Source organism: Ischnura elegans, chromosome 13 (genome assembly GCF_921293095.1).
Source record: "Ischnura elegans chromosome 13, ioIscEleg1.1, whole genome shotgun sequence".
Taxonomy (NCBI): Eukaryota; Metazoa; Arthropoda; class Insecta; order Odonata; family Coenagrionidae; genus Ischnura; species Ischnura elegans.
The window spans coordinates 7080441-7101465 of NC_060258.1; the positions used below are offsets into that span (position 1 = coordinate 7080441).

Consider the following 21025-nt stretch of genomic DNA (forward strand, 5'->3'; position numbering starts at 1 on the left):
GTCCTGCACTTCATACCTCATCTTATCATGTTTCCATCTTTAGCACTGTTTTCATCATTTCTCATCATTTAAGCACTCGCTCTCCATACATTCCATCTCCTACGTTTCTCATTTAAAAGGTGCAATTCCTAACCCACCATGTCCTGCACTTCATACCTAATCTTATCATGTTTCCATCTTTAGCACTGTTTTCATCATTTCTTATCATTTAAGCACTCGCTCTCCATACATTCGATTCCTACTTTTCTCATTTAAAAGGTGCAATTCCTAACCCACCATGTCCTGCACTTCATACCTAATCTTATCATTTTTCCATCTTTAGCACTGTTTTCATCATTTCTTCTCATTTAAGCACTCGCTTCATCCATACCTCCGGTCTCATACTTTTCTCATTTAAAAGGTGCAATTCCTAACCCACCATGTCCTGCACTTCATACCTCATCTTATCATGTTTCCATCTTTAGCACTGTTTTCATCATTTCTTATCATTTAAGCACTCGCTTCCTCCATACCATCGATCTCCTACTTTTCTCATTTAAAAGGTGCAATTCCCAACCCACCATGTCCTGCACTTCATACCTCATCTAATCATGTTTCCATATTTATCACTTTTTTCATCATTTCTTCTCATTTATGCACTCGCTCCATCCATACCTTCGGCCTCCTAGTTATCTCATTTAAAAGTCAATTGCTAACCCACCATGTCCAGCACTTCATACCTCATCTTATCATGTTTCCATCTTTAGCACTTTTTTTATCATTTCTTCTCATTTAAGCACTCGCTTCATCCATATATTCGGTCTCATACTTATCTCATTTACAAGGTTCAATTCCTAACCCACCATGTCCTGCACTTCATGCCTCATCATATCATGTTTCCATCATTAGCACTGTTTTCATCATTTCTTCTCATATAAGCACCTGCTCCATCCATACCTTCAACCTACTACTTATCTCATTTAAAAGGTGCATATCCTAACCCACCATGTCCTGCACTTCATACCTCATCACATCATGTTTTCATCTTAAGCCTTGTTTTCATCGTTCCTTCTCATTTAAGCACTCGCTCCATCCATACCTTCGGTCTCCGCCCTATCTCATTTAAAAGGTGCAATTCCTAGACCACCATGTCCTGCACTTCATACCTCATCTTATCATGTTTCCATCTTTAGCACTGTTTTCATCATTTCTTATCATTTAAGCACTTGCTTCCTCCATACCATCGATCTCCTACTTTTCTCATTTAAAAGGTGCAATTCCCAACCCACCATGTCCTGCACTTCATACCTAATCTTATCATTTTTCCATCTTTAGCACTGTTTTCATCATTTCTTCTCATTTAAGCACTCGCTTCATCCATACCTTCGGCCTTCTACTTATCTCATTTAAAAGGTGCAATTCCAAACCCACCATGTCCTGCACTTCCTATCTAATCATATCATGTTTCCATCTGTAGCACTGTTTTCATCATTAATTCTTATTTAAGCACTCGCTCAATCCATACCTTCGGTCCCCAACTTATCTCATTTAAAAGGTTCAATTCCTAACCCACCATGTCCTGCACTTCATGCCTCATCATATCATGTTTCCATCATTAGCACTGTTTTCATCGTTTCTTCTCATTTAAGCACCTGCTCCATCCATACCTTCAACCTACTACTTATCTCATTTAAAAGGTGCATATCCTAACCCACCATGTCCTGCACTTCATACCTCATCACATCATGTTTTTATCTTAAGCCTTGTTTTCATCGTTCCTTCTCATTTAAGCACTCGCTCCATCCATACCTTCGGTCTCCGACCTATCTCAATTAAAAGGTGCAATTCCTAGACCACCATGTCCTGCACTTCATACCTCATCACATCATGTTTCCATCTTTAGCACTGTTTTCATCATTTATACTCATGTAAGCACTCGCTCCATCCATACCTTCGGTCTCATACTTATCTCATTTAAAAGGTGCAATTCCTTACCCACCATGTCCTACACTGCATACCTCATCTTATCATGTTTCCATCTTTAGCACTGTTTTCATCATTTCTCCTCATTTAAGCATTCGCTCCATCCATACCTTCGGTCTCCTTATTATCTCATTGAAAAGGTGTAATTCCTAACCCACCATGTCCTACACTTCATACCTCATCTTATCATATTTCCATCATTAGCACTGTTTTCATCATTTCTTCTCCTTTAAGCATTCGCTTCATCCATATCTTCGATCTCCTAATTTTCTCATTTAAAAGGTGCAATTCGTAACCCACCATGTCCTGCACTTCATACCTAATCTTATCATGTTTCCATCTTTAGCACTGTTTTCATCATTTCTTATCATTTAAGCACTCCCTTTATCCATACCTTCGATCTCCTAATTTTATCATTTAAAAGGTGCAATTCGTAACCCACCATGTCCTGCACTTCATACCTCATCTTATCATGTTTCCATCTTTAGCACTTTTTTCTTCATTCCTTCTCATTTAAGCACTCGCTCCATCCATACCTTCGGTCTCCTACTTATCTCATTTAAAAGGTGATATTCCTAACCCACCATGTCCTACACTTCATACCTCATCTTATCATGTTTCCATCTTTAGCACTGTTTTCTTCATTCCTTCTCATTTTAGCACTCGCTCCATCCATACCTTCGGTCTCCTACTTATCTCATTTCAAAGGTGCAATTCCTTACCCACCATGTCCTGCACTTTATACCTCATCTTATCATGTTTCCATCTTTAGTACTGTTTTCATCATCCCTTCCACTTTAAGCACTCGCTTCATCCATACCTTCGGCCTACTACTTACCTCATTTAAAAGGTGCAATTCCTAACCCACCATGTCCTGCACTTCATACCACTTCTTTTCATATTTCCATCTCTAGGATTGTTTTCATCATCTCTTCTTCTTTAAGCACTCGCTCCATCCATACCTTCGGCCTCCTACTTATCTCATTTAAAAGGTGCATTTCCTAACCCACCATGTCCTGCACTTCATACCTCATCTTATCATGTTTCCATCTTTAGTACTGTTTTCATCATCCCTTCCACTTTAAGCACTCGCTTCATCCATACCTTCGGCCTACTACTTACCTCATTTAAAAGGTGCAATTTCTAACCCACCATGTCCTGCACTTTATACCTCATCTTATCATGTTTCCATCTTTAGCACTGTTTTGGTAATTAATTCTAATTTAAGTACTCGATCCTTCCATGCATTCGGTCTCCTACTTATCTTATTTAAAAGGTGCAATTCCTAACCCACCATGTCCTGCACTTAATACCTCATCTTATCATGTTTCCATCTTTAGCACTGTTTTCATCATTTATTCTCATTTAAGCATTCGCTCCATCCATTCCTTCGGTCTCCTACTTATCTCATTTAAAAGGTGCAATTCCTAACCCACCATGACCTACACTTAATACCACTTCTTTTCATATTTCCATCTCTAGGATTGTTTTCATCATCTCTTCTTCTTTAAGCACTCGCTCCATCCATACCTTCGGCCTCCTACTTATCTCATTTAAAAGGTGCATTTCCTAACCCACCATGTCCTGCACTTCATACCTCATCTTATCATGTTTCCATCTTTAGTACTGTTTTCATCATCCCTTCCACTTTAAGCACTCGCTCCATCCATACCTTCGGCCTCCTACTTATCACATTTATAAGTTGCAATTCCTAACCCACCATGTCCTGCACTTCATACCTCATCTTATCAAATATCCATCTTTAGCACTGTTTTCATCATTTCTTCTCCTTTAAACATTCGCTCCATTAGCCTCAGGTCTCCTACTTATCTCATTTAAAAGTCGCAATTCCTAACCCACCATGTCCTGGACTTCATACCTCATCTTATCATTTTTCCATCTTTAGCACTGTTTTCATCATTTCTTATCATTTAAGCACTCGCTCTCCATACATTCGATCTCCTACTTTTCTCATTAAAAAGGTGCAATTCGTAACCCACCATGTCCTACACTTCATACCTCATCTTATCATGTTTCCATCTTTAGCACTGTTTTCATCATTTCTAATCATTTAAGCACTCGCTCTCCATACATTCGATCTCCTACTTTTCTCATTTAAAAGGTGCAATTCCTACCCCACCATGTCCTGCACTTCATACCTCATCTTATCATGTTTCCATCTTTTGCACTGTTTTCATCATTTCTCATCATTTAAGCACTCGCTCTCCATACATTCGATCTCCTACTTTTCTCATTTAAAAGGTGCAATTCGTAACCCACCATGTCCTACACTTCATACCTCATCTTATCATGTTTCCATCTTTAGCACTGTTTTCATCATTTCTCATCATAAAAGCAGTCGCTCTCCATACATTCGATCTCCTACGTTTCTCATTTAAAAGGTGCAATTCCTAACCCACCATGTCCTGCACTTCATACCTAATCTTATCATGTTTCCATCTTTAGCACTGTTTTCATCATTTCTTATCATTTAAGCACTCGCTCTCCATACATTCGATCTCCTACTTTTCTCATTTAAAAGGTGCAATTCCTAACCCACCATGTCCTGCACTTCATACCTAATCTTATCATTTTTCCATCTTTAGCACTGTTTTCATCATTTCTTCTCATTTAAGCACTCGCTTCATCCATACCTCCGGTCTTATACTTTTCTCATTTAAAAGGTGCAATTCCTAACCCACCATGTCCTGCACTTCATACCTCATCTTATCATGTTTCCATCTTTAGCACTGTTTTCATCATTTCTCATCATTTAAGCACTCGCTCTCCATACATTGATCTCCTACTTTTCTCATTTAAAAGGTGCAATTCGTAACCAACCATGTCCTACACTTCATACCTCATCTTATCATGTTTCCATCTTTAGCACTGTTTTCATCATTCCTTCTCACTTAAGCACTCGCTCCATCCATACCTTCGGTCTCCTAATTATCTCATTTAAAAGGTGCAATTCCTAACCCACCATGTCCTGCACTTCATACCTAATCTTATCATGTTTCCATCTTTAGCACTGTTTTCATCATTTCTTATCATTTAAGCACTCGCTTCCTCCATACCATCGATCTCCTACTTTTCTCATTTAAAAGGTGCAATTCCCAACCCACCATGTCCTGCACTTCATACCTCATCTTATCATGTTTCCATATTTATCACTTTTTTCATCATTTCTTCTCATTTATGCACTCGCTCCATCCATACCTTCGGCCTCCTAGTTATCTCATTTAAAAGTCAATTGCTAACCCACCATGTCCTGCACTTCATACCTCATCTTAACATGTTTCCATCTTTAGCACTTTTTTATCATTTCTTCTCATTTAAGCACTCGCTTCATCCATATATTCGGTCTCATACTTATCTCATTTAAAAGGTTCAATTCCTAACCCACCATGTCCTGCACTTCATGCCTCATCATATCATGTTTCCATCATTAGCACTGTTTTCATCGTTTCTTCTCATTTAAGCACCTGCTCCATCCATACCTTCAACCTACTACTTATCTCATTTAAAAGGTGCATATCCTAACCCACCATGTCCTGCACTTCATACCTCATCACATCATGTTTTTATCTTAAGCCTTGTTTTCATCGTTCCTTCTCATTTAAGCACTCGCTCCATCCATACCTTCGGTCTCCGACCTATCTCATTTAAAAGGTGCAATTCCTAGACCACCATGTCCTGCACTTCATACCTCATCACATCATGTTTCCATCTTTAGCACTGTTTTCATCATTTATACTCATGTAAGCACTCGCTCCATCCATACCTTCGGTCTCATACTTATCTCATTTAAAAGGTGCAATTCCTTACCCACCATGTCCTACACTGCATACCTCATCTTATCATGTTTCCATCTTTAGCACTGTTTTCATCATTTCTCCTCATTTAAGCATTCGCTCCATCCATACCGTCAACCTACTACTTATCTCATTTAAAAGTCGCAATTCCTAACCCACCATGTCCTGCACTTCATACCTCTTCTTATCATATTTCCATCTTTAGCACTGTTTTCATCATTCCTTCTCATTTAAGCACTCGCTCCATCCATACTCTCGGTCTCTTACTTATCTCATTTAAAAGGTGCAATTCCTAACCCACCATGTCCTACACTTCATACCTCATCTTATCATGTTTCCATCTTTAGCACTGTTTTCATCATTTATACTCTTGTAAGCACTCGCTCCATCCATACCTTCGGTCTCATACTTATCTCATTTAAAAGGTGCAATTCCTAATCCACCATGTGCTACACTTCATACCTCATCTTATCATGTTTCCATCTTTAGCACTGTTTTCATCATATCTTCTCATTTAAGCACTCGCTCCATCCATATCTACAACCTACTACTTATCTCATTTAAAAGTCGCAATTCCTAACCCACCATGTCCTGCACTTCATACCTCATCTTATCATGTTTCCATCTTTAGCACTGTTTTCATCATTTCTTCTCATTTAAGCACTCGCTCCATCCATACCTTGAACCTATTACTTATCTCATTTAAAAGTCGCAATTCCTAACCCACCATGTCCTGCACTTCATACCTCATCTTATCATGTTTCCATCATTAGCACTGTTTTCATCATTTCTTCTCATTTAAGCACTCGCTCCATCCATACCTTCGGTCTCCTTCCTATCTCATTAAACACTAGAACTACCGATGGAGTCATTTTGACTCCTCGCGATTTTTATTTCTCTCCCCTGACTATAATTTTCCGAATTCCGGCCTGCGATTCCGTGACTTTTATTCATTTTTGACACAAAATAAGGCATTGCGATCAAAATAGTTCTAGAAAGTAAAATAGTACACATTTTTCAAAATTTACCTTTAACTACCAAACGGAGTCATTTTGACTCCCTAATGTATTTTGCTTGTCTTTTCGCCAAATAGTAATATTTGTTCAAGAGTTTATTTCTTCTTATGTAAATAATTAATTCAAATCTATCGATGGCTTAAATATATAATTATTTCGCTTTTAGGCCAATATTTGCGAGACTTCGAAGGCATTTCTAATTTTACGGGTCCGTCTTTGGAACTACAAACCATATGAATGTCCTCATATCATTTTATCTTGCGATAAAGTGGTGAATATTCCATTCATATTGTGTATTTTCAAATTCATGGGTTAAGAAGCCGTCGTGTCTGCTTATCCTCCCTTACCCCTCCCTTCTCCCCACCTGTAAGAGTCGCACAGCACAATACTGTATACACCGTATTGTGCTGCAGTGCTTTTATTTCAGCCTTGACTACGTGGAAGTTGATTTTCAAACCTGAAGAAGTACCTTTGTATCCTTCCATTGACATAATGATGAACCAGGGAAATAAATCAGTAGAATGAAATAAAGTTACTGTCCTAGCATTGTCTGCTCTGACAGCGCTGGCTGTCGCGCGTCGTACAGGAAATCCGTGCGCTGTCCTTTGCATTAGTGAATCCAGTGAACTCTCGAGTGGACTGTAGAACTGTTGTGAAGTAAGGCTTCCATTTTTTCTGACTGGCAGTATGACCAGAAGAAGTAGGCTAAAGCGTGAATAAGTCCTTTCTATGCTGCATTCTATACCGGAAGGTGAATCGGAATGCGAAAAGGAAGAACATTTCGTCTCTGACGAAGTCGAAGATTTTATCCCTCAAAACGTTTCTAGCTAGTCTGAAGATTCAGACAAAACACGTGCGAAGGATATGCAGTAATTTACATTTACTTTCCCTTTCATAAGGAGTTACAAAACAAAGATATTATATACGATTATTTATTATTATTTATGCGATGTAAAATTGTGGAAGTACGCAAGCAAAATTATGAAGACTTTACTCTTTCCGATGGGGAGCTAGATGTATGAATACTATTCATTGAATAGCCATATTTTATATATCTCTCTATTGCAAGTATTTGGTCAAATGACTGGGGAATACCATTTTCTAAAATGAACGACTGGGAACCGGTTTGTAAAAATTTTGCACTATCTAAGATTTGATGAGAAATCAAATCGATTCCAGCAGCTCAAAGCTGTCAAGTTTGCCGTCTTTTCAATAGTGTAGGATAGATTCACAGATAATTACATTGATTGTTACAAACCTGATCCGTACATCACGGTTGTTGAACAAATTTTCCCCAGTAAAATCAGGTGTATTTCACTCATTACATTCCTCCTATGCCGGACATATACGGCCATGAATATTGGCTAGCTGTTGACAAGGATAGCAAATTTCTTGGAAATGCCTTCCCTTATGATGGAAAAGATAATTCACTTCATGCAGGTTGCCGTTTAGTAATACTGAAAATAATGCAACCGTTTCTGAAAAAATGGAAAATTTTACTGTAGATAATTACATTACCTTAGTCAAACTCGCTGAACAGCAAAAAAGCTAGGGTACTAGTGTTGTGGGAGAGGTAAATAAATAGAAGAGAAGTACCAAAAGAAATGAAATCACAAATATACCACAAGAGCATATACTCAACGATGGCCTATCCACTCGTTGGAAAATACTTCCGACTTAGTAGGTATTCATGGATAGTGTACAAGGAGACTAGGTTCCAAAAACATTTCGCGCAAGACGCTTTTGAAAAAGCTCGATACAGAGTTGGCTAATACTCATATTAGATCTCGACAAAAGCGTGGCATGTCCAATGCTGCATATTCTTCTAACGGGATTCTGCAAAAAAAATATTTCCAGGCAAAACCAAGGAGCAAAAAGAATCGATCTGTTGTGAATTGTATGACCTGCCAAAAATCTTTGTGTGAGCAATTAAAATGAACGACAGTTCTTGAACAGTAAAACATCTTAGCCAAATGCGTGGCTTATCAAATGCAATTTTTACTGTATTTAATTATCTTCCCAACTTCCATTAAGCCTAGGTAATATTTTTAATCATTCAAACATGATTATAATGTGTTGAAATGTCTATGTTTGCTGTTTAATCCAATTCCTCTGAGAAAATCCTATTAAAACAACATAGCATGTAGGAAAAAGAATTTCAAAGCAATACTGTCGAATCTCGAATTTAAAAAAATATATATAATTTTTGTTAAAACCACGTCTGAAATATTGCAATAATAAACAAAATCGATAAACTAAAGCAATGTATGAATAAAAACAGAGATAAACTGGAAAAATAAACAATTATAAGGTAGGAGTCAAAATGACTCCATTTGGTAGTTCTAGGAGGGGTGTCAAGTCCGGTATTTTTAGTGTTAACACATAGTCAGTGACGTAAAATATTTTTTACACTACTAGTGACGTGCAGTCTGGGAGACCGTAATAAAACAAAAATTCGTAAATCGTTGCAAAGTCATTTTTATTGTTTATTTTAATGCTTCTTTGACTTCTCAGCCATTACAAAACTTATGTTTAATATTATCAATTCCATAAACGAAACAAATTTTTCAGTAAAAATTGTTAATTGATACAGATTCAAAAAACTGATATAAAAAAAACTTGAGTTATTAATTTAATTATGGTACTTTTTAAATTAAGCGCCTAATTATCCACGTTTTGCAATTAAAATGCTTCTTTTCTGATCATTAATTACTATTATTCTCCAAAATTCACTAGGAATTGTTTTTTTTACAACTTTTTGATTAATCTCCACCAGCATTGCGTCTATTGGCTTTTCCACTTTAGTGACGTGAGGTCTCACAAGTCTGCTACTAAAATTCAGTTGCGAATTTTCAGAAATAAATAATAAGAACGTTGAATGGAAAGAGTGCCATGTCCGTATTATACAAAATTACGTCGCTCAAGAGGATTATAGATGTTTTGTGATGCCAATTTTTAAGATATTCATTATTTTAGAAACGCAGCGGTCTCTCTGACCGCACGTCATGGCAAGACTCAAGATAAGGTCCTCCTTTCTTCACTTACATCAATCATTCGTCAACACATCCGAATCAAAGGCAGGAAGTAGTATTATATGTTGTTGATATCAATTTAATTATCTCTAATAGTCACTTTAATTCGTATTCTATAGGGCAGTAGAAAAATGCGAACCATGCTATCGCTGAAATGATTAGTTAGACGAACACATCTGCATTAATGAAAATTTCTCGGGATTCCCACCGGGTGTGGTACTGGGTTAATTCTCCCAACGTTTGAATGGCTAAGCCTGCCATCATCTTCAGGGGTTTACTCTTAATGGTACTTTATACAGGACTTATTTATTTATTCATATCCCTGGTTGCCGTTATTGTTGTGTGCGGATGAAGCGATTAATAATGGCATTCCATGCACTGCACAGTTGGAAGCCTTTATCTTTGTTTAAGCTCTTCTCCTCAAGGCTAATAGCAATTGCCTCCTTTACAATCCTATCCCAATAGTTATTAGTGCGGCACGAAACCTACGTATTTTTATAAGTCCATCCTATGACGGAAGTCCAAGCGATGCTCCACTACCGCCGACTTTAGCGGATAAAACAGGAGTACGCATCTTTCATGCTCCGTTGGACGTTTTTCGATAGTGCGGCCAATTCCCCAATGTAAACGTGACCGCACTCACACGGGACGCTGTAAACTCCCGAGGTTTTGAGGCCCAAGTCATCTTTCGGTGTCCCGACGCAGGTTTTAACACGTTGACCGCCATGCCGGTCATAATGACCGGAGTCGAGTGGCTCCTGTCACGCCACGCCGCTCATAGTGACCGGCCTCCGAGCGACTGTTTCAAGTGGATTTCCGACGCCGGAGTGACCAGAATCTCTTGCTAACGTATGGGCCATGACCGTTGTGGCGTCAGAATATAAATATTTAATTTAAATTAAAGTACAAAATCACATTTAATGTTTTATGATCCAGGAATAGTTAACGGAATGAAAAACACTAATGGCGTCAGAGGACATATCTACTAGAATCATCATGGCGGTCAACGTGTTAATCTTTTGTGGCTGATATGTGGATTGTTTCTATGTTATGTCTTCGGAGTATTCAGGCTATCTTGTTGCTGAAGCTGAAAATGTGTGGGAGAATGTCTCTGGCTATGTTTTTCTTTCACTTCTATTGCATCACTATTCAAAATGATATTTCACGACTTTTAATTATTTAGTTTGGTTTAATACTGTGCAAAATTTTGGCCTGATATTATTATTTTTTCTATTATTTCTCATCACTTTTACCTGCCACGCCCGGTTGTCTCCTTTTGACGCAAAGTATCAAATTTACTCATTTGAAGCCTCTCTACTTTTCCTTTGTATTTTATGTAACAGTGTACTTTAAACTGATTTATTGTGAAAATGTTATTGTAATTTTTTTAACGTGACACCATTGAAGTTCATAGTACCTCCCAAACCCATCACAGGAAAAGTGACAGGCATTCAAATATTTCCCAAAGCTTTTCCTGAGGCTGAGTTACGCGTGTAAAGAAGAACTGCTAGGAACGTGAAAAATCGTTAAGATGATCTTGTTTGTGTAACTGACCTCTCAGATAAACTCAGATGGGAATCTCTCAAACCGCAGATTGAAAAGCAGACTTAACCTTAAGGTACATTCAAGAGCAGTTACTGTCTTTCGAAAGCAAACATAAAAAGGTGGACCAGATCATACAGGTCAAAAAGAGAGATTAATTGTAGAATAGACGGATTTACAGCCATTTTTCCACGATCAACAAGAGACTCTAACGGCATCGTTATAACTCATAATAGATTTAATGACTTGTATTTTACCCTATTAACTTATGTATTCCTTAATTCGTTTTTCTGAATGTTCTTATTGTTTCTAACAGAATGCTTCGTGTGTTCTAGGTTTATTGGCAGATAACCTTACAAGTAGTTTTCAAGTTTTGCCTTTGAATGAATGCGGTATAATTTGTTAGCTTTCGTAATGGTTTTTGGACCACGTGGTGTGCATGTAGGAATCCTATTGTATGCTAATGATTGATTACCCGCTGCCAAACACCCTAGATGTGGCACGCAGGGTGTTATGTAGATATAACCTCTAAAACGTCACCATTTTTAGTTTTTAACATTCCGCGACTCCTGCTTGACCTATACTCCCTATATGCAGATTCTTTATGAACTGCTGAAGGCTATCTCTTGTTAGTAGGAATTGCTTCCATGGCAAAACATTGTATAAATATTAAAAGGAATTTAAATTTTCATTATTTAAAGTAAACTAATAACTATAACTATAACATTACCGTCGCCGAAAAAACAGTAGAACGCTAAACTTTGGGCATTTGTTTTTTATTTTGCCGAAGCTCCATGGGATAATGTAAAATATCGTGTTACTCATTGTTTATTTAACTAGAAAAAAAGAAATATTAAACAAATTTCAAACGTATGCGTTTAGCTTGTACTGTCGAAGGAGTGAAGAAGAAATTGCGAAAAAATGTGGAAACGGCGAAACGGTCGTCTATTTCATCTCGTCACGGGAAAAATATTTGATTCGTGCACTCCATAGTTTTTTAATATAGAGAGTGACATAATTGCATTGCGATTAGCATTTTAAAAATTTTATGCATTATATAAATGGCTGAAAGGGGTATTTCGGTTTCCGAGTAGTAGAAAAGTAATTAAATGTCGAAGTATGCTACTTTGAAAAAAATATACCCAACATTTTCATGCATTGAAATGTTGATACTGTTCCTCTTACTCAATATGAACCAAACAGACCAATATCGCCATTTTCTTAGTGTGCATTGCCGTAGGACGATTTTTAAACAATTGTAAATGATTCACTGATTTAGTCGAATAAACAATGAGTATAAAGACAAATGCTACTCTACCCTATGAAGCTTCGGAAGAATTGCATATGAATGTCTTAAGTTTAGATTTTACCTTTTTCGCGGCGATAAAAGCTAGCATTATAGGCATGAAACAAATAATTACTGATTGAGGGAAAAGTTCTGAAAGTTTTTAAGAAATTCTGTGGGAGAACCATTAAAAATTTTATTCATCAAAAATGTCCAGCATATTGAACAAATCACTGCCAGAAACCACTGGTGCTATGTCGGTGGTTTAGCCATTGCTTCTACTTCAGTGGTGTTTGTTGCTGTGTGCTGCAACACTGACTGAACTTGAATGCGATTTCCACAAAGTCCTATCATAGGCAGCCAATGATAAGCCCAAGAATTCACATCCGCAACTGCTTTCCCCTTTACCGAGTCTGGCTTCCTGGAAACACGAAAACAGACTTATTATCTTAATTAAATAAGTTTAATTTTTAAGAAAGAGAACCACATACAGCATATAGTTCCCATTTTTTAGTGGCCAGGTAACAATACATAAATTAGAGGACGAAGACGCAATACAACAAGTACAAATTAATAATTACATTTACGAAAACAAAAGGACAACAAGAATCTGCAGGCACAGCCTACTTCGGTGACGGATAGGATAAGGAAAGGCTTATGAAAGATTTCAATGGAATTGCCAAGGGGTCGATGTGTGGAGGGAGTGAGTTAAACACAGAAGTAATGCAGTATAAAAACACGAAAACAGACTTATTATCTTAATTAAATAAGTTTAATTTTTAAGAAAGAGAACCACATACAGCATATAGTTCCCATTTTATGTTTAGAATGTTTAGTAAGACAAAGTCTAGAAATGGGCATGTGGATTAGGGGATGAGAAAGGGTAGGGCGGGGTGGAACCTTACAATTGATAATAGAGAGCGATGCAGGGAAGTCGATGGTGAAATTGAGAATCTTATAAATAAGTTTTAAATCAGCTGTGAGGTTATGTGTAGTGAGATTAGGGATGAAGAGGGAGGAGAGAATAGCATTGGCATGAGTGGAGATTTTGCGTGAATGCGGTATCCTATTTTTTTTACTATTTCCGCAAAGAAAGTGGTGGACCAGTCCAGAGATTAGAGGTTTAAATAGAAATGTATTCGGAAAATAATAATCTAAATTATAAAATTGCAAATCACAGATTTATCTCAGCAGAAGGACTGAGTTTAGACGTATTTATAAGGTTTGAATTTTTTAAGAACATGCTGTATTCGTTGCATATCATTTTGATGACCTTTTTTGCAAAAAATGTAAATATTTAGCACAACAAAACTACTCATAAATAGAGTTTTAAATACACCAATAATCCAATTTAAGTATGTATTTCCTGAAATATCAAAACTTTTTAATTCTCTCGTGACAAAGATCAATTAGGTAGGTAACTCTTGTAAAGTGTCACTCTGACACGATACTCTAGCACCTAGTAGAGTACACGACTTTAATACGATGGGACATGGAAAACTTGTGATTCCTCACTACCGGATAAAGAGATGCTACGAAGAATAAGAGGATTATCGCTACGTAATTGATCGTCACTCGCCTCCTCCAAAAGAGCACTACACGTAAAACTCCTCCAAGAACAACAACGAGATATGTAACCTCATAGGAACAGTAGGGGTGATTCAAAACTTATCTCCTCCGGCTAAATCTAATTATCTTTTTCTTTCCAGGAATTGGGTAACATTTTCTTCCATTTTATTTGTGTTTCTAGGCACCCATGTTTACATTAGCTGTTTTTCAGTAAGTTTTCATAGGTCTATCGCGCCCACTTTCTTGTGTGGGCCTTAACTTGCAGTAGGTTTTTTTCCTAATGAGGAAGAAAGTCCTTAGGCTCTGCCCACATTTTGCTCACATCTTTTTACACTTAGTAAATGGTAATTTCGTTAACTAATAATTTTTTTTATTGAAACGCGTACTTATATATCTCTTCTATCATACTTGACTGCATGTAATTTCATTATGATTGGACAATGCATTATACTGCAAAAATTTAATTATTATAGTTATAGTATTTTTATATTACAGAACCAACAATATTTTCCGAATGAGACCGGATTTTGCCCAACTCAGGTTCAACTAAAGGCAAGTTTCGCAGTAATAACTATTTTTATTATTGTTTTATAAGTATTATAACATTGTCGTCATCGAGGGAGACTCGAGTGGCAACGTCCCCCGGAATCGGGTTTAGGGCACCAAAGAATTGAGATCCACGCGAATGAGATTTCAGAGAAGTTTAGTTTACTGAAGTTGTCGATGATTTTACAAATGTAACTGAGACGGCAGGCACCCCCCTTTGCTCTCTTGTCACCCCCCTCCTGTGTGTGTGGGCGTTTTCCTGCAGTGGGTTTTCTCGCTGAAGGATATTATCCTCATGATTTTTCCCACAAACAGAAATATTTTTTGCACAAAATATACTCACGTACTTGCTTATCTTTTTTGACGTTTCACAGATAGAGTATATTTTATATCTTTTGTATTGTAAACCATTATCTTCCCTTTCTATTATGTTTGCATTGACGCTATCGAGGGGTTAGGTAGAAGAAAGTACTTCTTAATCTCAACATCGTACGAACAAAGGCATATTATTATCATTAATATCCACAGACTACATCATATTCCCGCGCTCTTGTCATCAAGGCACAGGTCAACACCTCCAAGACCAGGGGAAGGGTGGCTTGACTCGACCCAACCATATGAAGTGAGCAACTTATCTTCGGCAGCGAGACAATGACAATTTTTGCAGAAAGTTTAGACGTTTACGACTGGTCGAGGAGACGCTGACTACATATGCTTCGACGACCGATGACCCAAATTTATAGGTGGGAACCCTTTCCTTCGGTGAATATAGTGACGAGACGACAGTAATGTGCTCAAAGGATCGTCTCGTGTCTTGGGACAAAAACATACCTTGCAAGTTGCAAATATCTGACCCATCGTGGTGCACATAATAACATACACATTAATGATACACAGTATAAAACACTGAAATTATATACAATATAGCGAAAATAACTGGGTGGTCCCCTTAATAATAACTCAACTTTATAACCAGATTATTCTGTATACGTATGCTTACGAGCAGTGGAGGTCCTGTATATCGATGACCGCTGGCACTACAAGCATGTGTCCAATGTGTCTCTCCAACGCCGACGTTGGCCTCATTTCCTTGGAGGCGTACCGCAGGAGCTTGAAGACCTCGCAGTCGCAAACAAAAGGGTTGTGTCCCAGAAGTAATTTGACGCGGGAAAACTTGCTGTCAATGTCGCAGCCGGGGATTACCACTCCAATCTAAGCGGGAGGAAAGAACATAGATGGTAATATAACCTTTTCAGACCTGAAAGATTACTTGCTACATAAAAAATTTAGTATGCATCGTTTTCATGAGAAAATAGGACTAAAATATTATTCCCCTTGTAGTACTGTAATCGTAGTGACAGTAAACCCCGTTATCACCAGTGGTCCTTAAAAATAAAGACATGGTAACAAGGAACGGTTTGCAAGAAACAAAGAAAAAAGAAGAAAAGGAAAAAATAACATCCCATTTCATATGTATGTCATGTTGATTCCCATCCTTTTCCGAAGGAAATAGAACTGAAAAATATTAATCCCCATAAAAATTGTAGTTGTAGTGTTGACTACACCTTGTAACACCCGTTATATTTAAAATAAAGGAACAACTACAAGAAACTTTTTGAGGAAAAAATTGAATTTTTGCATACACGTCGAGTATTAGGTAATTTTATAGAAATAATATCAAGAAATTGTAGTAAGATAGCATCGATACAAGGTACTGCCATTTCTTAATGCACTGACTGTAGAGTGACATGACAAAATGGAGACTATCGTCATCAACCACGCCTGAGTTTCAAGGGAAAGATGGAAAACAGCTGGGTGAGTTCAAGCACAGAATGCGTAGAATGCGATACAAGCGGCGCTCATCACTTGGAGAATCCCTTAGATCCGGATGTTATAAGAAAATGTTGTATCTCAAATGAAACAGTGGGACTGAAGGGGATACAATCATTCAATAACTAAATTTTGAGTTTTCAATCTCATTTTAATGCGTCCAAAAACTAAAATTTATTATTTATTAACAAAAGTTTTCGTTTAATTTTTTATATATACATTTACGTATTTATTTGTCTGTTTATCATACTAGCAGGACTCCCGGAGTTAGTTGTAACTTTGTTGTTTTTTTCCTGTAACCGTAGAGGTGAGAAATTTATAACACTGTGATATATCTAGGAGTAGGACTAAGTAATTATCTATCATGAAACAAACACATTCGGGAAGTAACAGGTCAAGCTAATCGTATATTTGGTTTTGTTAAAAGAATTCTATGAAAGTGCGGCAGCAAAGTGAGAAAAATTAGCTATTTCTCCCTCGCTAGACCCCATTTTGAATTCACTTTTAGTATTTGGGATCTTCACGAAAAAGGCTTAATAACAGCATTAGTACGCGTGCAAAGAAGAGCAGCCAGGTACATGACAAGTCGTAGCGATAGTCCTGTCATTGTTTACTGACTTCTTAGATAAACTCGACTGGGAAAGTCTTTCAGACCGTGGACTGAAAAATAGACTAAACGATACAGATAAATTCCAAAATACTATTTTCTGACGATGTTAGCTACATCTTTTGAACGCCAAAATACTGCGGTAGTTAAGGTCATATAAATGAAATCAGAGAGATGGACTGCAGAGCAGAAATAATCAGAAAGTGATCAATAAAAGCCTTTTAGTGCGGCGTTAAAACTCACAAAAATATTATGTGATATTCAATGTAGCCTACTAACTTAGTCCTACCGTAATGCATTTGTCTGAATTTTCTTATTAATTTGCACAAAATTATTGGTGTTTTTTTCATATATTGCCATATTAACCGAATGAGCAGCTGAAATGTTTTGACTTCGCATGAATAAGAAAACATATTATGTGATTATTCCTGCCATTTTTTGTGTGGTGTATATACAGGGGGTAAATAATCACCATACCACATGGACCGTGTGGTGTCCATGTTGTATGGTGATAATTCATCACCCCCTGTCAAGTATCCTAGATGTGGCTCGTAGGGTTTTATGAAGATGAAGGAATTCAAGGTTACATGGCTGAGTTTTTACGTAAAGGAAGAAATTAGATACGCTGATCGTATGCACATGTAACTGCGTAACGACGAAAAAAACGATTTACTGATAGCGCGAAAGGGATCAGCTTAGGTCCTGCTCCACGAAATTGATTTTTATGCGTCCGTAGTTGCATAATAAAACAAAACATCGCACAGTGGGCTAGAATCGAAAAAAGTTGGCCAAAACCTCAAAAACGTCCTTTTTGAGCTAGGAAGTTGAAAATTCGCATGTACCTACATTCTCAAATAAATTGTACATAACTTTCTAGATTATTTATTTCCTGTATTGTCACGTTAACAACATATGTGAGGTCAAAGTTGAACAAATTTAGCGAAAAAAGGCCACCATTGACTTTTTCTGACAATTGCCAATTTTATCCTCGTGCAGTGATTTCATGAATAGTTTTATTGAGAAAACTGTTATACCATCTTAATTGACACTTCTTTATCTTCCATTTCAAGAGTTTTCAAAGATTTTGTTTAATCAATAACCATAGATATATAACAAAATGGCGGAGCCTGTTTTCAGCCCATTTTTTTACATAAACGTAGAGAAAAAATAGATATTACCATGGACTTCCTCCAACTGACTGATACCACGTCGTTTTATGAAGCTTTTACATTGTGGATCTAAAGTAAGACCTTGCACCAACTTGCAATCCCAAAATATAAATGCTTTTTTCGAGCGTGCGGTCGACTCCGGTTCTGACCGGCGGCGGCGGCGGCGGAGAGTAGGTACGGCGACGCGGCAAGCGTGAGGATTTAGTATGGTCTCATTCACATTTATATGTGAATAATAGAGATAATAGTCACAGAAAAAAATCACCAGAAAGTAAAATTAATAATTATTGCTACGAATGACTCTTATTATGCAATCGCTGGGCCCTGCAAGGGGTGCACTGAAAGACTCTTTCTTTGAGTGCACTCCATATACTACTGAGGAGAATGTATGAAGTGTCGCCACAGGAGAAAACTACAAGGAGGACGCGTGGAGCACAGCCGGAAGTAGCTCTAGGGTGATTGGGAGCATGAGATGCACCTACGTACTAACTTTGGTTGCAATCCGTGTAGCCGTATGAAAACGTATTGCGGACAGACAGACAAACATGTTCTTTAATGATGTCCATTCTTCCGGTACTACCGCGTCTGGTTGTTGGTTGATGATAACTGTTTCGCTACCACTGCTACTAACGTCTTCAGGTCGAAGATGCCGGTCCACGATTTTTTTCCTCCTTATATTTTCCTCCTCCTCCGCCATTTTTACTAAAGTCGCAAATTTTTTAAAAACATTATCATCAAAAAATATATATCGATGTGTATTTCAATAACAATGGACCTTTCTCTTCTTAATGAATGAGTTGGATAACATTTATTGCTAACTTTTAAATGTATACATTAGTAATGAAAACCTACTGATTTTGAAAAATAAAAAAAAAAACTTGCAACAAATGATCTATCTCCATAAAATGCATAATAATATTTATACATTTTTTGGCGTTAGATGTTCATGCATTTTTTATAAAATGCATTATATAAATGCAAACAAATCATGGAAATCATGCAAAAGCATTGTTCCAAGAAAATTATTCAAAATCCTGGATGAGAAAAAGTGTCACTGCACCCTCAACAAACGGTTCTTTCCTCCAAAGAATTTTCATTCAAAGTAGGCTGAGAAAAGAGTGAAAGGGTGCCGGTAGCTACAGAGGACTTTTTGTCCTCAAGACATTAAAAGAACTCTTTTTCCATCGAGCAGTTGGTTTTGGAAATAACAGAACCACTAAGCAGTAAATTGGAACAGCAATATGGGCGAAATAGTACTACAGCTGCACGCAAACAAAGTCAATAAAATAGTAAGACGTAACTTTACGTCCATTGCAATCTTCAGAAAGATTAACAGGACGTAATATTACGCCCATGGCACGCAGTGCTAGAGTGTAGAGTGTAGCTCTTTAAGGTGCCGAAACTTGAACACTAAAGAATTAGGACGAGAGAAGACTTACGGCATTCAAGATGTGGGTGTGGAGTAGGCTAGAGAAGTTGAGGTGGACGGAGAGGAAGAGGAATGAAAAAGTGCTGGACGTGGTAAGTGAAAAGAGGCAGCTTCTAAATTAGATATGGAGGAGACAGAAGGCATGAATGGATGGAGTACTATTCGGTAGAGATAGTTGAAAACAGAGTTATCCAGAGAAGAATGTTGGGTAAACGAGGGATAGGAAGGAAACAATAGGATATTTAGATAAAATGAAAGTGCGTATTCTGAAGAGGAAAGGCAAGTGCTTAAAGGAAAGAGAGACTCCAAGAATGCTTTTCAAGTACTCCTAAGTAGTAGACCAAATTTACTATAATAATATTAATTCATCATGTTACATTACCTTATCGCTTGAGAGTTGCAGGGAAGCAATTGAGTTGTGCCTAAAATCGATCGTCAGATTACTGGAGCCTGGAAACTGAGTGCTGGAGGCACCCGGAATAGAATTTTGATACTTTATCGTCCGAAACAATTCGAGGTCCATGTTTTCCCGGGCCCTGGTGAAAAGAAGATCTCCATGCCACAGTCGTTTGATTTTGTTGTGGCTCAGATCGACGAAACGCAGGTTTGGCAGATAGTGCTGAAACTCCATGGGTACGTAGGCAATTTGATTGTGGGATAGTATGATGACCTGCAATTAAATTCAAAAGATACCATCACGAATATTAGAAATGAGTTTCTTCAAGTGGGCCTCTAAATGTGTGGTCACCCATTTCGCATATAAACTGGTTTACCGAAGTCGTCACTCGCGTCACTGACGTGCACTTTGGAATGAGTTTCACGGGAAAATACGTATGATTAGGATTGTTAAACGTATTTAATTAATATATATTTGTGATCTTTAAGCAAGACCGTAGTCCGCCCAGTGGCTCTATGTGGAACAGAATGTTGGCCAGCCACAGCAAAACAAGAACAGGCCATGCATGTCATGGAAATGAGGATGCTGCGATGGATCCTTTGCATCTCCCGCCTGGATCACGTCATGAATGAAGACACCGGGAAAAGAGTGGAAGTTGCACAAATCACAGACAAGATGCAGGATGCTCGACTGCGGTGGTATAGGCATGTGGTACATTAGCGACGAGAACTCCGTGGCGAGAAGAGCAACGCGGCTGAGCCCTGAAGGCCCACGGGGACGACCTTAGATGCGCTGGATCGACAGAATTATGGCAGACATTAAGACT

At 37.8% G+C, this 21025-nt stretch overlaps 1 protein-coding gene across 1 annotated transcript; it reads right to left on the minus strand.

Annotated features, from left to right (window-relative positions):
• Positions 1-12871: 12871 nt before the first annotated feature.
• On the minus strand, positions 12872-20690 carry LOC124170206. The gene is made up of 3 exons (XM_046548905.1): positions 20185-20690; positions 15768-15979; positions 12872-13073 (listed from the first exon to the last, which is right to left on the minus strand). Exons 1-3 carry the CDS (start codon positions 20431-20433, stop codon positions 12905-12907), a joined length of 630 nt encoding a protein of 209 aa, XP_046404861.1. The 5' UTR covers positions 20434-20690; the 3' UTR covers positions 12872-12904.
• Between the last annotated feature and the right edge of the window lie 335 nt (positions 20691-21025).